Raw genomic sequence first — 18,219 nt, forward strand, 5'->3', positions numbered from 1 at the left:
ATGAATGATAAATTAATGAATTGAAGGAAGGAACACCGTATAAAACATTAAGTAACATTTTCTAATGTATTTTCTTAGTGGTCCACAGTATCTTACAAACCTGATTTTGGATAGAACAGCAGCATGTGTTTCTTTGTCAGGAGAACAGAGAGAAATATCTTGGCTACTGTCAGTATTTAAGGAAACAGAATCTGACATTCGAGAAGGAGAGGAACAGTTGCTGTTATTCTGATTACTATTGTGGGTAGCTTCATCTGATAAGGAATCAGTATCTTTTGAATCATCTGAAATAAAAATTTGCCAATTTAGTTAGACACACAGATATTATTAATAACCATTTCATATGTGTATGTGTAGTATTTAGAATCTGTCTTTTGTTTTTCAGTAATTCTTATTACCAGAAACGAAAATGTAAGGTAACACCTTCACAAAGTTCATTTACACTTACAAAATACTGTTGGAAATAGTTTCTATCTTTTAAAATATTTGGCCTTATGTAAACAGTCCTTATCTGCTAATTAAAACTAAATTCTTGCTTTATTCCCATTTCCTTTGTCATACACAAGTGATATATTACTGAATACGTCCTTAAAATATCTATCAAATCATACTTCTGTTGTCATACTTAATTATCATACTATGAGGATTTCAGAATTGTCCATTACATGAGTCTATTGGCTTCTAAGAAAACAAAGCACATTGCTTCACATGCAGTATTTTGAAAGGGTACACTGCTCCTGATTGTGATTATTTTATCATTATTAAAGCTATTAACTAGAACAAGTACTCTGGAACTATCTAGATCACTGGATAAGATCTGTATAGCTTTTTAGTAAAGTAAAAAATCAGCAATGAAAAATGTTCTTCTGCAGATTTTGAATTTAATGCATTCCCATGCTTTGCAGATCCCTTAGGACAACATTTTCAGAGTAATTTACCCCTGTGCACATTGATTCTTGCATAATGTATGCATACTTACATACTACATCCGTATAAAAATAATTTCTCTGGGGGAATTCAAGGCAGCCGTGATTCTGACATGAGTGTAGAAACAAATACATTTAAATTTTTGCTTCAAGCCAGTTACAGATGCCAAACGCATACATTTTGTGGAACTAATGTCTGTCTTCAGAGACAAGAAAGAAGTTTTGACCTGGTACTTTAGTCAGACAAAAAGATCCAAGGAGAGCATTGGTAAACATCAACCTTTTCATCCGTATGTGATCCTCAGACTTCCTGCTTCCACCATGGGGTTCTCCTCACCAAATCTCACCTTTTTATATCTAATGTCCAGAAAAGCTTTTTGTCCTGGAAGTACTGAACTTGGATATCATATGAAGCAAAATATTATTCGCTATCCTCTTTCTATATCATGTTTTCTCTGAATCTTTTGCCATTTCTTAGTCTTAAAGAAATTATTACCCCGACTAAATTTATATTTCAGAGAATACAAAATTTAGTTAATAAAAAAACAGATTCAGAATTTTCAAGCTAGAGGAGCAAAGAAAAATAAAAGAGTAAAATAACTCTGGAGAAAGAGTGTTCACAAGAAAGGATTATTCTTAAACCTTAGGAAGAGAGCACAGCTTCTGTAGAGAAATTTAAATAAGTGATACTGCTGCCTATACTACCTATAGCAGCAGTTAAAGCAGCTGCCTATCACAGCAAGAATTCACAAAATCTGGGTGAAGGGGGAGTTACAGAGTATTTCTAATATAAATACCACTTCCCCCCAAAACATACACCTCTTCTCTTCCTGTCTGATTTAAACTGACAAGAATCAAGAAAAATAAAATATCAACACAGATTTCTCAAGAATGCACTCCAGTATATGCAGTTTTTTCCCACTTTCATTGCTTAACGAGGAAAATCTTGGTTTTAAAACATACAAATTAAGATTACTTAATTTAATTTGAAAAACTAGCCACTCTGAGTCAAGAAATCATTGAAATCACAAAACACTTCCAATGCTTTTTATGGTATCTTACCTTTTTTGCTGTTGCTCAGGGCTACTACTTTTGGCTGGTTTATGGAGGTTTCTATCAGTGGTGGTCGCATTTCTGCCATTTTCATCTCTTCATCAGAGGAGAGTTCTTCTGATTCCTGCTAAAGGAAAAACAGCTTTATGGTGTCCATTTTGAAGAGAAGTTCAAAGGTAAGTAAATGCTGTCTAAACTATCACCCACTAAACAATAAAGGGGTAAAAAGATAAATGAGCCACATAACATAGGCAAAGCAAAACAACTTTGTAGTGCATCTGTAGTGCAAGTCAACTGAATTCTTTAAGAAGCAGTACTTGCAGATTTGCATTGTCACTGCTGAACTCTGTGGGATGACACTCAGGTAACTTTAACAGCAAAAAACTTCTTGGAGCAAGCAGATGAAGCCTTCATTCTACCACTGGAGAGAGCATCCAGTGGAGACCAAGTCACAAAGTGATCACTGAACCAGCAAACACCGCAGACTGAGCAGCTGGTATTGGTTTTGAAGAAAAGAGCTCAAACTGAAACAGCTATAAAGTAGCCATGACCAAGACAATCCTAGGAATGGAGAGGTACGCTGTGAGAAAAAGCTGAAGGAGCTTGGCTTGCCTAGTCTATCTAACAGAAACAGAGTAAAGGTAGCTTGCCAGGGGTAAATTCCAAAAGGAAGTAATTTAACTTCAAGAGCACTGGCAGAGAAAAAGCAGTACTGAATATATTTAAGCTAGTTCTGAACCAAAAGATGGAACTCAATGCACTTATGAGAGAGATTAATAGACAAAGCTGCTGCAAGAGCAGCCAAGCAATTGATTCAGTTCCTACTGCAGCCCTCTTTCTGAAGATAAATATTCATTTATCTTCAAAACTCAATGGTTTTCAGTAATATTTTGAAGAAACCCCAGCAAACCTTTCCTCAAAGCAGAAATTTCTTTCTAGTAAACATTTTCCTGCTACAAAATCCATGTTGCAAAGAAAGTCTGCCAATATTCACTTTTTCTTACTGTTTTGGAACATTTAATGCATGGAACCTATTGGAGCACTACTTTCCCATGATATGAATTACCTGGCCAGTTCTTGAGTCTGCACAAAAGACAAACCTGACTGAAACGTAACAAACAAGCTATGAATGTCCTAATTAAAAATAAAAATTAAAAATCCACCTGCTTTTCTCTACAATACAAACAACCAACCTGTTCACTGCAACTACCACATGCCTTTCCTCTTGCATGTGACAGAGAAGTGTAATCGATGCTGAAATGAAAAGCTTACACACAGGCAACATTTAGCTATCTGGATCTTGCAACAGTATTACTAGCAGGAAATAAGGAAATACACTGAAACAAGGATGTCACTGTACCTGACTTGTGTACTTTACTACAGCTACAAAAAATTTCAGTCACTATCATTTGACAACTATCATGATATCCTGAAATCACATTTTAAAATTAAAGAAAAAAAGTATATTTTAAATATACATAAATACTGTAAATACAGTATCTTAAAAGAATTAAGTATTTTTAAAAAGTATGTAGAAATATTAGTATTTTTAAAAAGAATGTAGAAGCAGGAACATACTAGTGGGGAAGTAGCCAGTGACAACCACAACTGCTTGTGACTCAAGTCTTTTCACGTTATGATATAGGCATATTCCACAGCTAACACAAAACAGGCAATAAAAAAAAGAAAACTTCACTGGTGAAAAAAGTATTTTACAGGTCATGACTGGGAACTGATTGAATGACAGCTTCCAAAATTTGTCATAAATCTCAAGCTTTCTAAATAAATAAATACATGGTGTTTGACAGAGAGATGCATAGTTCAAAAGTTTCAAATCCTTCACTGTAAGAGGTAAGTATATTCCAAGTAATATTCCTGACAGCTTACTAATAAATACAGAGGAATAAATATTTTTAGAACCACTTTCCACATTTCATTTGAAATGCATGTGTATAATCACATGGATACAGAAAGATTTTACTGCTACCACTGATCTGACATTTCCTCATTTCAGCAACAATTAAAAGTGATTATTTAATGAAGTACTGACAGTCAAACAACTGGGCAATTCCACAAAAGTATCACTTTTTTCATGGTGTATATCAATCTTTAACTGAGTTTACATTATTTTTTCTTTAAATGAATGTATCTTTTATTATGAACTTTTTATTAGCTATTTCAACTTTTACTTAAAAAATCTGAAGCAAAAAAAGTACTGTATTGAAAACCATCTGAATTTACAACATTTATGGAGGGCAATTTTCTCCTATTGTCAACAGAAATTTTCATCTCCCAGAAGAACAAATTCAATACAACATGAGCACAATTTCTGACTGCTATAATGCTCATTGCAATGCCATACCTCAAGCATGTCCTCATGGTTGACAGTTGTTTTCGTGTTCTGCAAGGTTTTAACAAGTGCAGTCATCTGTGAATTTGCAGTGCTGTGCTCAGCTTCTGGTTCACTAGGCTTCTGCACAGAGCTTCCTGCTGAATATTGCTTTCTCTCATCGGCTTTGTTCTTTATTGAACTAGTTTCTGAGGTCTACAAAATTAAGAGTATTAGTAGAGAAAGCATCCTGAAACGTTTTTAATGACATATAGATCCAGCATTAGATATTCTGGGAAAACATGGAATCGAAAAATCTGAGCTCTGAAATTATGAAGAACAGAATGCACCAGGTATGAAATGCTAAGAAAACACAATAGATAACTAAGCTAAAGTCCCTACCCTATGTCAATCAGTCTGGCTTTTATCCTTACTGATGTCAATATATACCATTATATTTCCAGTCATATGAAAAAAAATCAAACAGGCCAATAACTGCAATGATTCTATGTGAGCACCAAAAGTAGTCCTATCTTCTATCATGCTGCATCAAGCTCTTAGAGACTTGGGTCACTTTTGCCATTCTGCTATTACTGCTTCTTACCACACATAGCTTTCAGTCATGAGCAGTAAAAGCCTTTGAGATTATCCAAATTTCATTGTGAAGTCTGACGAATTAAAGAGGATCAGAGGATGACAAAGATCCCATCCTCCAGAAACCAAAGAAGGCAGCTCCTTAACACATCCACAGTTTGTATGTGCCTGAGAATTGGATCACTTTTCTTGTTCTTAGTGCAGGAGGAAGACTGCTACTACAAACCAGACGTTTGTTACAGACCTCCTTAGGTGGGGGAGGGTAAACTGTTTCTGTAATCTAACAATTTTTCTTGCTAAAGCATCAGAGGGGAGGGAAAAGAGAGAGAATTAAAAGGAATCAATGACACTTTAGTCTTTGGAATTTTATGCAAAACCAGAAGATAACATTATCTCTAACCTTTACCCCAACATCTTTTACAGAAACTGTCTGGACTTCTCGTTTTGACTCCTTGGCATTATCGTCAGTCGATTCTTCATCCTTTAGTCTATGTACAATTGTCTGGACTGTTTTGACCATATTCTTAAGTTCATCAGGATATGGAGTTGGGTATCTCTTCAGATTGCCCTCCTGTGTAACAAAAGGCAATAAGGTTCTACACTTATTTAAATATCAGAACTAAAACATAAGCTTTAAAACAAATAATTAATTAGGCCACACCATGAATACTCTAGAATCTCCACCTTGCTACTCAAGTCTGTCAGCACTGAGGCAGACATAAGCTTATGCAACCAGGCAAGATTACAAATCACTTTCACTCTTTCCCCCAACATGTCCAATGATTCCAAGCAAGAATTAAGCAAACTGTAATTTACTCAAAATAAAACCAGGATTTATCATGGTTTCCCCACTTATTCTCCCCAACACCATTAGTCAGGTAGTATCCAAGGTAGGCCTACACTGCCAAGTATCAGCTTCAGCTCTTCCCTTGTGCCCTGCTGAAAATGACTTGGCCAAATAATGCTCACACTAAAAGCAAACACAACAAAAAAATCCAAACCATAGTGTTTCATCCTGCTAGACACTCTGAACTTATGACTTGATTTATTCAGCAGAGTGAAACCCGTAACCAAAGTATGGATAAGGCTGAGATTAAGGGTGGAAGTAAGAGGGAGGGAAGCACCACGTATGCAGAAATGAATTCAATACTAACCCGAGGTGGTGCCTCTCTCTCATCTTTGTCTTCATCACATTCAAATGCTACCTGAGCACGCTGTTTCCTCTGTTCCTCCCACAGAGATGGATTGAAACTTTCATTATCAGATATGAACATAACTGAAAAAAAAAAAAACCAAAGAAGCTCCTATAATAATAGGCTACATTATGTAAAACAAAATATACTCTTTTTCTTTCTCTTGAGTGGGATTTGTGTGCTTTTGTATTCATCCTTTTTAATAAAAAGATGAAAGACTAACTGCATCATTAATTAAAGATTAGATGCAATGCCACTGCTTTATGCATTTGGCTGTACTTTTATATTAGAAAAATCCCTATCTTTAAAATGAAAATTATATGCTCAGCTGTACACTAGTCTTAACATTGACATTCGAAAATTTTCAGCAGAACTCTGCTGAGTTGTTTTATTCTATATATAAATATGAAATAATGTATTTGTGTGTGCATATATATATAAACATGAATTATACTTGTATAGATTTATATATAGCCTATTATCAGTGCTTAAAATCATTAAATAGAGGTAAGAACATTCATCTTATTTAATTTAATAAAAATTTAAAAATGAAAACTAAGAATGACTTAGTGAGAAAAACCTGCATTTTTACTTATCCTAAAGCAATGTAAGCATATAAAACTGGAGGTTAATTTAATCTGCATGATTTTGCAGCACTTATGCAGTTGACAGGGGCTTCAGATACAAGCATTTCTTGCTTAATTTTACAAGACATTAAAAAAATCTTGCAGGTGCCCGATGTCTCTTATTTTAGCATGTCTTGGTGTTAAAACAGCCAGGATTTACTTTTAGCATGACAGTCTAATAAATTTGCCACTACCACCCATAAAGTGTGTATCCTTCACTGGCAATATCAAGACTGTTCATATTAACCACTTCTAGACCTGACATAGAAAAACACTTAATTTTAGGGTTTAGTAAGTGCAATGGAATATTTGTTACCCTACATTTAAGGGGTAAACTTATAATTTTAACACATCTGAAAATATTTTAATAAATTTCACTATCATTATGAGTTTCTGACCAAAAGCTAGGAACCTAACCTTTAAAAAAAAGTTCAAACTACATGTGAACAATATGTTTTTTCTGAACTGATTTTTTTTTCCAATTTCAAAATAAACCAGAGAATACTAAGTACTTTTCAAAAAATACATACTTGGTAATGAAGGAAACATTTTGCTAAAATAGTTAGTTTGAAGCTAACACTTGCTTAAGAGAATTTCACCCCAAACCATTAGGCTCTTTTGGAAGGAATGTCATGCTGGGAGTGGCAACCACCACAGAACATGTTCCTGTCAGTCCATTTCTCACCTTACTCTCTGAAACAGTTTTACCTAGAATTTACCAACATCTAAATCTCAATAAATTAGTGTTCTCATTCATCAGACACAACTTATCATCTCTTGTAAGTATACTCCAAACTTTAAGCATTTAGGTATTCAAGCATTATTTAGTGAAAATCATATTAGCAGGAAGCCTTCCCATTATTATTTTCAACAGTGATCACCGTGACAGATAATTTCAGAAATTCCTTACCCTCCTCAGTCCTTGGTTGCTGAGGGAACATGTAATTAGTAAGTACTGTTTTCTGTGTGTCAGGGTCAGCTTCTTTTTGAAGAGGGATAAGTGGTTTAGACTAGAAAGTAAATGAAAGAAGGCTATGTTATGAGAATATATATATGCATATATATATATATATATATATATATAAAAGTAAATACGACCTACATATCACAGAACATGCCTGTCCCATGACTTTGAAGACTACACTCCCTTGAATTAAACCATTTCTCCTCTGAATAATTTTCACAAAGATTGATGACAGACTTTTTGACTGAGGACAAAGTCAGGAACAGCTTTTGTGAAAAGAAAACGCTAGATAGTCAGAAAGTAACCCTGTTTCTTTTTGATACTTACTACTATCCCAAAGCACATTGATCAGAAATGCATAGATATATGTAGCTATTTAAAACTGCAAATAAATAAAACTTTTTATTATTTAAAAATCATATCAAAGACAAAAATTCAGCACCCTTGTTTTTTCATTTTGACACCATATTGAACATCCTCCACCCCTTACAATGAAAGGCAGAAGATTCTTAAAATTACTGTTTTAGTCAAAGTGCTCATCTGAGGCTACTGGATTTCTGACAGCCCTGTACACTTTAATGCCCTTCAGAAAATCAGCATAATATCAAGGACTTTCATGAAAAGGAAAAATACAAGCACAGGAGTTATTGCTTAACAGCTTCAAAGTTGAACAGTCACAGTTCAAAGGTGTGCAAGAAACCAAACTCAAAACCAGGCATGCTGAGCTTTCCCACTGGTGTAGCTGTGAAAGCAACAGCAGGCTACATGTTCAAGCTTATCAAGCACTAAACTCACCTGAGTAAATTAGCCTGCACAAACAAAACCCAAAAAACCACAAAAACCCCCCAAAAACAAAACAAAAAAAAATCCCAAAAAACCCCAAACAAAAACAAACAAAGAAAGAAAACAACCCCCCCCCAAACAAACAAAAGAAAAACCCAACCAAACACAGAGAAAACACAACAAAACCAAAAAACTTCCCAATATCTGTTAAACTGCATTTCCTCACAGCACAGAATTTCTCCAGGATTATGAGCCTCCACAGACACGTAAGCTTATTATTGGTTACTTAAGGAGAACTGACATAGTAATGTCAAGAAAGTATTGATTTACAGAGTACTAGGTCTCTTTATTTAACAGATGGCTCTGTTCTTGTCAATCCCATTAGGAATGAAGTCAACAATCATTTATTTTCAATATTAAAAAATCTTACCTGATTGTCTGATAGCCACATCGCAGTGAGTTGTTGCAGTTTGGTAAAAGTAAATGGTAAATTCTTCAGTCTGTAAATTACAAGAATTTATATAAGTACATTTAGTCATACTGTTAAGACTTTTAAAATATTTTACAGACTAATGCAGGATTGTTTAAAGAACATTTTCTTATGAAGTTTAATTAATAAATAGTGAGGGCTGAAAAGCTACAACATGTAATTTAAATTCAATTTAAACAAAAAACAACCAAACAAGAAAAACTTGTCTGCCCAGTATAGCAAGTAGCTTAAAATAAAAAATTGACATTGTGACCTGAATTTAACTAAACTGGGTGACTTGAATACAACGACAATTAACATGAATTAATAAATTTGAATCCTCACCATTTTAGCTGTCAGTAAACATGCCAATTAAGGAAAAGTGTGCTAAACCTGAAAATTATTTTTTTCCTAAATGATACATGAATGGGGAATGGGCTGTCATGGATAATGGGTGCTCTGGCATTAAGGGATAAATCAAGCTACAGACAGCATACAGAGAAGCTGGATTGACAGAACAGGATGGAGAGCTCTGCTAGTTCTCTCTCCCAGTACACTTCAATTCTATAAACTAACAATTCCCCAAAGCTAAACGTGACCATCTCTAATAAAAGACAACTTTTTCCCCCTTGCACAGAACACCAAGGTCTTTTACACTATCATCCAACTATGATACTGTTGGATGCTCCATATGTAATTCAAGAAACTGTTAAACTTTAAGTAAGAATCAAAAGAGTTTTATGAAAATAACCAAAGTAATTTCCTTAAAAAATGGATGCTAACTATCACGACTGTAGTGAAGCTGCACTTCAATGCACTTGCCAGGCCATTAAAATAAAGACAGCTTAATATAATGGAGCTGCAAGATCCAGAATACGACAATAATCCATTAAATACATCTCAGTCACCTTCTGGGCTACGTGTGAGATAAGGAAAGATAGCCATAATGTATTCATAACAATCCCTCTACATTATTGCTGCATTTTATACAACTTCTACTTAATTAAATGCATTCACAAACCTATTGTCGCTCAGATTAATGACTTTTAATTTCTGCATATCACCCATTTCTTCAGGGAGAAATTCAAGCTTATTAGAATGCAGAAACAACACTGTTACATGCTTCCAGTTTCCAATCTAAAAAAAAAAAGAAAACACACAAAGAATTAATTCATCTTCACAACATAATTATGAAAGTTTTAAAAACAATTAGTATGGAAGCTATTTCACCTTGAAAGTTTATTCTTACATATTAAACCTTTTAGTTTCAATACACATCAACGAATTCCTACTTGTTGCTTAAAAAAATCAAATTTCATTATTTATAAACTTGTATATTTGCATACATCCTCCTTTAAAAACGTACACAAAGAAAATCCTCTCAAAAATTAGTAACTTGTTATTCACCAGTTGTACAGACTATATAAACACATTAAAATTCTCATTTTACAGACTTACAATTCTATACATACCTCTGACGGCAGCTGAGTTAAAAAGTTATGATCTGCTGCAAATGTTCTTATATTTGAGAGCTGCCCGACAGATGAAGGCAATGTTTCAATTTCATTGAAACTACAGTCCAGTTCTTCCACTGATATTAACCTGCAAAAATAAATTAATTCCTCTATACAGATTAATTAATCCAACACTAATTGAATAATTTAAACTTTACAGTTTAAATGAAGTTAATATCATTATTAATTATTAATCATAAATGTAGTTCAAAATAAACCCTATGGAATTAAAATCCAAGAAGAATTCTTTACTGATGGCCTAAAATATGTTTTAGGGTAGGTGTTTTTTCCTGTTACTTGATTGCAGGTTTTTTGGTTCTGTTTCAAGCTTGCTTAATTTTTTAAAATCTCTTTTACACTGTCCTCACAACGAAAACAGTGAGGCCACCAACACTGACTGCTTGTGTACTGCATGACAACATGCCAGTGTAAGGCATTAAAAACATTCAGAATGGGATAGATCATAGTCAAATTAGAGCTGAGTGCAGCTTCTGAACAAGCAAAGAATTTCAAGCGTTATAGACCATGAACCTAAGAATCTGGCAGTGAAGAAGTACTTTGTAAACTCTGACAACAAAAGATAAGCTATATTAATTTAAAAATATGAAAACAAATTGGAAGACATTGTACATTTGTACAGCACTTAACTGTGAGCCAATTATTTTTGCTATCATTTGCAAGTTTTAAATTAAATTGCTGAACACCAAAATACATACTAAAAAACTTGCTGATGGACAGCTGAAAATTCTCCATATATATATTAAAAAAATAAATACATGTTAATATTTACTTTTTACAAGATTTTTGAGATTGGGCAATCATTTGCAATATCTACCACAGCCATGTTACTGTCAAAAAAAAAAAAAAAACAGTTTCAGAAAGCTAACTGACTCTTGTAGTATTGTTTTCTGTCACACTCAATTTTTGTTTTATAGATTGGTGGCTGCATTAAGTGAGCAACATGTCCTTTGGTATTAAGTAATAGGAACATATATACTGCAAAGCAGAACTAAGATGAAAAATCTTGCTTTAAATTGTATTAGGGCACTAACATAGAAGAAATTAAATCAAGTAGTTATTAAAAAAACTCTGAAGGAGGAGCCAGTGTTACAGAAGAGTGTTCAGAAAGGCAATTCAACTTCTTATTTTGGTGAAATACCTACCCTCCTATGGAGTCTGGCAAATAAATTAACTGGTTTTCATCAATTTTAAGTGTTGTCACCTTTTTCAGAGAACCTATAACAATAGGAACAAGTAAATCAAAATGGACATTTGCATTCATTAAGCTGAGTCTTAACTTTTAATTAAGAGGGGAAAAAAAACCAATATTATGGGCAAGCCACCACATCTTCTCTATTCCCTGATGTGCCTATAGTGCTGTATTCCTAAGGAAATAAGGAGGTGAGCTTACAGAACTTGTTTGCCAGTTTACAATGTGCCAACCATTTGGGTAGGCAAGTGGGGGCAAGGGAGAAAAAGAAATTGTTTGGTTTTTTTTTTCTGATAGAGACAGCAGTTTTTCATCCATTTACAAACTACTGTATAAAGCAAAAAATGCTGCAAACCAATTTTAAGTTATTATTCAGCCACACATTACAGCTTTATCAAGAACTGGCACTTCTACTCAAATGAAACAGATCTAGAATGTAATTTTTGTATTTTCAAGTTCTCTGCATCTGAACTACAGGCGTCTAACAACAGGAATGAACTTAAAATACAAACCAATAGACTCTGGCAGTTGCTGAAGTGAATTACTGGATAACAGGAGGTCTTGCAGACTTTCACAACCTGAAATACCTTCTTCGACTACTTCAATGTTGTTTTTAGAAACATCCAAGTATGTCAGTTGTTTCAAAGTGCCTATGAACTAAAAGCAAGAGAAAATAATGCAATCTAGAAAAGTGCAAGTTGAAAAAAAAATTCCAGCAGATTTGACTTCCCAAGTGTAATGCCAGAGGAAAAGACTTAAGAGTAGTGAAATACAATTTTATGCAAAATATACAAACTTTCAAATGAAGTATTTTGTGCAGATAAGGACAGCTGATGTTTTTACACACAAGAGACCCCCACAGTAGTTCTTCATGTCCCTAAAGTTAGTCTTCTGCACATTCAACGGTTTGATTAGTTACCATGAATCAAGTAATTGAAGCTTTAGAACAGACTTCAGAAAGAGAAACATAATGTGAGGACATCATTATGTTCCAGTAGACTTTTAATGCTCATTTTTGCCTTTTGCATAAAACTGCATCCTCAAAAACAACAATGAATCCCTAATTGTACTAAACTGAAAGAAACAGGGCAAAATATAAGCTTGTATTACCATTCCACATGAACCAAGTATAAGCTTAAAATTCATGCACACTACTCTTTTGAAATCTTCACTCTCAGAAATACAGTTTTATTTTACTGCAAAACACTGTTCAGCTCATATTTTACAATCAAACCAGTCAACTGTCTAAGAGTTAGCTGATGGAAAAACAGTAGAAAAGACTACTGATCAGGCAGGAAGGCCACATTTCACGACTGCTAGTGATTTTAAGGTTGAAAACAAGCCAGCTGCTTCCCAAATTTCAAATACTCATCTATTAGTTTGCTAAAACTTAAGCACAGACTCTCAAGTACTGTAATAATAGGTCAGCCTGGACCACATGTAATCCCGAAAGATGTCAGGAACCCATATAAAGCCAACAGACTGTTTTCTCAGGAACTGACTATGCTCCCTGTTTACACAGTGCTGGAACTGGTACTGCTCTTTTACAACTGTGACCAGTAAAAAGCCACACAACATATTTATCCTATATATTCCTGCTTGCTATCTAACATAGAATAATCCCTTTTTGGAAAGGCTATTCAAACCTAAATTTGATTTAAGACTTTTACTTGTTTTCCTTAATTGCAACATAATTTTTAGGTGAGAAATATATAACTTTCAATGAAAAAAACCCCACCAAAAAGCTGTGAACTCGGCTCTCATGATCAGTGATAATTTTTAAGTGGACTAGTTAAGCACTCAAGTGCCATTAATCCTTTTGGCTTTAAGTAACACTAAAATTACATAACAAGTTCAACGTACATGATCAATGACAAAGCAAGTACCCGTGTAATTTAAAATACTATATGTTTAACATTGCAAAAGAACTTACCCCAGGAATAAGTGTTAGTCTGTTACCATCCATCCAAAATTCCTTTAATCCACTCAGTTGTTCAAGTACTTCAGGCTGTAATGGGAAGCCATTTTAAAAAATTCTTATGAAACATCCCCAGTGAATGGCAAAACCATCTCCAGTGATTTGTCTATTGCAACTTTAGTAATGTCTTACTGTAGCTGTTATACCCACTTTTTTCACTGGGTCATCAAAGAAAACCCAGATAACTCACTTTTGAAATGAAAATATATAACCAGATATATAAAAACTTTGAAGAACTTGACCACAGCACTAAATAATTTTTAGAGAAAGGCTTTCTGTTGGTTTGGTTTCTGTTCTTCTTACAGAAAATATTCTTTTTCCACAGGCACACCCTCTAAGTGCATGTTACATATACAGTTTTGATGGAGAACATCTAAAAACCTTTAAATTTCATCAACTCAGAAGACCTGTTTTTCAAAAACCCCGGTGATTTTTTGGTTTGGGGGAAAATCAAAACAAACTTCATTTTTTCTATCAACAAGGGGTGCATCTCCATGATACAAGCTAACCACTCCATGCATAAAATGAAGTCCAGGATTGTGTTTCCAATACAACTTATTGTAAAAAGCATCTTGTTTATCAGGAAAGACCCCTCCTTCGTAAACATTCACGTCACATATGCTTTCCCTGTTTAAATTTCCCTCCAGAGAAAGCAATACAAAAGAGATACTACTGCACCTTAATAAGTATAGCCAAGTTCAGATAAATGCTAAGTAAATTTAGTTTTACAGTCAATAGACAGGATTTCTGCTGAAGTTGTGGTCCTGACTCCTAATAACTTTATTTCCCAATAACTAACTAACTTTCCAAGAAGAACATGTAATTTAAACATTAGTTTAAGACTCCCACACAAATGTATACCCTGTGCTGAGAATATGGCAGTCATGGTAAGAGCTAGATGTTTAACTGTAATAATAAAAAATTCCTTAAATACACTCCCCTATTTTCCAAACCATATCACCAGGGAAGTGTTCAGCTCTGCATGTTCTACTGCTGGCACACAAATGCTTGACTATTGTGTTGCAGGTCAGCAACTTTCATTATACTTTATTTTAATTCCTTTACCCCGGAAAATATTTGTAAAAGCAGAGAGATGTTATGTGACCCTTAAATACAAGATATATTTGCCTGTGAGAACACAAACAGGAAACAAGTCAATGCATGCTGAAGGAAAAATCAGAGCACTTCAACTGTAAATGCTGCTTTGAACATTCAAATTTAATATAGTTTCCCTTGGATCTAATGGGGCACAATAATAAAAGCAGGTTAGGCAAAAAACTATAATATTCAATACATGATATCCAATAAGTGTTTAGAATTTATTCTAAGCCTAACAATTATGTTTATAATTCAGAAATATATTACTCTTAATTATTTACCAGTACAGTAACCACACTATATAACAGAGTGTTATTTTAAAACTGAGTAAAAATATACCCTCATTCATAACATCACACACATGATTTTTATAACAGGCTCCATAAAGTAGCAAAAGGTATAGATAATGCTCAGAAGCAGAACTCTTAAGATGATGCTTATGTTTTCATATTTGTTAAAAGCAGATCAAAGGATAAGAAGATTTATAAAAGATGTAGAGCTCTTTAACTAAGGCAAAACTCACCACTTCTGTGAATTCATTACTTCCTAAGTCCAGTCTCTCCAGTTGAGTCAGTCTGGACATGGTTCTGCATAGGAAGGGGATTAATAAAGAATTAGGTCTAAGAAAATACTAGTAACATCAAATATGCCAGATTTACAAAAATCTAATAATCAGTATTAAGTAGTGATGCTACTGTGTAACTGGAATGATACCTAGTTAAAGATAAATTTTTCACACACTGGTCAACCAGGTAGTTATTAGTGATCCTGCAGACTGCTGAGTGTCACACAAAGCGTACACTGCAAGACACTTGAGGCTGCACAATAAACATGCAAAAACTAAAGTCTAGTAAAGAAATCTTCATGATAAAGAGTAACACAGTGGTGCATCTCTTCTTTTGAGTGGTTCAGTTTTTCACCTCCAGCCACAGTATGTCCCTTCAGCAGTCAAAGGCTGGTTAACTACATGTTTTCTTCTCAAAGGAAGACTTGTGACCACTTAAAATAGAGAAGAGCACTGTTGAATCACAGTATGCAACACCACCTTTGTACCTCTCCAGGCTGCTACATTACTTCCATGTGATGTGGTTTGGAACTCTAATTATTTCTCTAGTCATACATTAAATAAGATTACTAAATTGGATTTTGTGACACATCAATACTCTTTAACCTAACTTATGGCAAATGCTAAATCAATGTCTGAAATAAAAGTAAAATTCATTACTTCAAGCTGTGTTTTAGAAACATTTTTCCAAAATGTCTCTTTGGGGACTCCATAGAGATTATCTACCACTGCACATGTGGTCACAATGGGTACTTCACAGTCAACAGCAGTTCTACCTGGAAGTGTTTTTTTAAGAGAGTGTGAATCCCTCATATGAAAACATATTCATTTATTCATTTAATAAGACATTTTCACAGAACTATTAGTATCTAAAACTTTCATATATAAACTGCAACTGTGTACATACTATAAAATTCCAGAAAAATTAAATGCAAGAGCTTCTAAATGGTAGAGTCTTGTATATTGTCAGAATATCACACTAATTTCTTCAAGAAGCAATTGCATGAGCACAAGATGCTCTACGCAGCTACTCAAAGCTTCAGTTTTTCCTCAAATTCGGTGAGATCTACAATGCTCTGAACCTACAGTTCAAAAATAATATATTGCACAATGTCATATTTACTGAAAGTAACTTAATGTGATTATTAATATTCTTCATGGAATCATCTCCAAGAAGGAGACTCGACATTTGTTTAGAAATTTGATTTCCACGACATTGGAGTAATTAAGCTAGGGACAAACAAGGAATGCAGCATAAATAGGTAATAACAAGACCAAGACAAAAGCAGCAGAAGCCTTTTTTGTGCTGTAGAAATCATATACACAGGCTTTGAAGGAAAGCTTCTAGCTAACATTCCTACTGTGCTAGAGAAGGAAAATAACCCAAAACAATAAAACATTAAAATACTATTTTCAGAAGACTCTAAGAATTCCCTCATTTCTTGAAACTAATGAATAGGATGATTATCAGTAAGCTAATATTCTTTTTCAATTGCTAACTAAACTGAGTCCCTCTGAAATCTTGCAGAAGATTGATCTCTCAAAGCTTTGTGAGACCATGCCCACATCAATTTTAGTGCTGTATGTTCCTAACAAATTTGCTCCAAAGAGTCTCCCAGAAGCACTGTTGAGGAACTCCTTTCGAAGAATCTAACATAGCATTCTGTAGCTTTTGCAACGTCATAGACCACATTATGCAAACCAATGTTATGTAACAATGACAGGATAACAAGTTAACTTTATTGATTTGGGGCCCTTTTCTCCTTTGCCCAAATGCCTGTGATCTAGCAAATACATCCGGTCAATGACTAAACATACACAAATGTCTTTGCAAGATGAGGGTCTCCAAAATATTCCCTGCTTTCCTTCCTGTTTACGTAATAGCACTATCAGATATTCTAGGATTAATATCTGCTTGCTTTTCTGTATTGTTTATAGAGAAATACCATCAGACAAAATGCAAACAAGGCTTCCAATAATGTTATTGGTAGCAGGAAAATTCAAAGCCAAATGATGTTGAAACAAACATTAACTAGATCATGGAGTTACACCTATTTTTATCTTTGACAAGGTGCTGGTAATCCCTCCCATAAACTGAAAGGCTCTTTCATAGTTCATATTATTGAACTTGGCATCAATTCAACTCAATACTAAGGGATCAGATAGCCTAAATTATGTCTCAAATTCTGTTGTTGTGTACAGACAGATTCACTAAGGTTAACAGTACAGCTTCTATCAAATGGCATACAATTCAAAGGGAGCGTGCACGATGGTAAGATTGGGCCCTGCATCACTGTAATTATACTCTCAAATAACCTGCTTCTTTCTAAAACACTTACTCTTTTTAATGACAATTAGGCCATAGAAGCTTAATAAATGAAAAAAAAAAGTACCATATTTTTACTGGACCATCTTTCCAATTTAGCCATCAGAAAAATGCCTCTAAAATAGTCTCTGTGGTTTTGCTTTCCTTTCAGTGGAAATAGTTTCATCCAGCTGTTTTGCAGTATAATGCTGCCACTTGCAGTCTCTGGCTGTGGATAAGCTCCTAACAAAATGATACATATTTGGCATAAAGTTTGGCATAATGTAAGGCTGATGTAGAGTGTTGGCACTGATTACCCATTTTGATTAACATTCTTTCAAGCATTTTGTACTTTAGTGTCAAAAATTATGTGCATGTTTTACTCAGAAAGAGGGCTAGTTTGATGCTGCAAAATTTCTTATCACAAATAGGAAAGAATTTGCTGTAAGAATATTAGAAAGATGAGAGTCACAGGAAAACCAGAAATATATTAGTATTCTATAGCAAAAATATTAGGACCTACTGCTGCATCCTACTAACTGCTTTGAATTTCCTACACTTTTTAAACCTGTGTTGCATCTTCTATAAGAGTGCCAGAATAAAATAATGAAG

General features: G+C 34.2%; 1 protein-coding gene across 6 annotated transcripts in view; it reads right to left on the reverse strand.

The window, feature by feature from the left end:
- The window catches only part of ERBIN (erbb2 interacting protein), a 117,086-nt gene that overhangs the window by 20,131 nt on the left and 78,736 nt on the right, over window positions 1-18,219 (reverse strand). For 3 of the 6 annotated variants that reach the window (XM_050986537.1, XM_050986535.1, XM_030237569.2), the window contains 13 exons: window positions 15,261-15,324; window positions 13,595-13,669; window positions 12,174-12,318; window positions 11,615-11,687; window positions 10,410-10,539; window positions 9,959-10,074; window positions 8,899-8,968; window positions 7,632-7,731; window positions 6,057-6,178; window positions 5,303-5,473; window positions 4,342-4,524; window positions 1,989-2,106; window positions 101-284 (listed from right to left, as the gene is read on the reverse strand). In XM_050986537.1, the coding sequence (XP_050842494.1) occupies window positions 101-284; window positions 1,989-2,106; window positions 4,342-4,524; window positions 5,303-5,473; window positions 6,057-6,178; window positions 7,632-7,731; window positions 8,899-8,968; window positions 9,959-10,074; window positions 10,410-10,539; window positions 11,615-11,687; window positions 12,174-12,318; window positions 13,595-13,669; window positions 15,261-15,324 (1,551 nt within the window). The remainder of the gene's footprint in view (window positions 1-100; window positions 285-1,988; window positions 2,107-4,341; window positions 4,525-5,302; window positions 5,474-6,056; window positions 6,179-7,631; window positions 7,732-8,898; window positions 8,969-9,958; window positions 10,075-10,409; window positions 10,540-11,614; window positions 11,688-12,173; window positions 12,319-13,594; window positions 13,670-15,260; window positions 15,325-18,219) is intronic. The other 3 variants (XM_050986536.1, XM_050986533.1, XM_050986534.1) reach the window with 2 other exon arrangements.

The sequence above is a fragment of the Serinus canaria genome, chromosome Z (assembly GCF_022539315.1).
Source record: "Serinus canaria isolate serCan28SL12 chromosome Z, serCan2020, whole genome shotgun sequence".
Classification (NCBI taxonomy): domain Eukaryota; kingdom Metazoa; phylum Chordata; class Aves; order Passeriformes; family Fringillidae; genus Serinus; species Serinus canaria.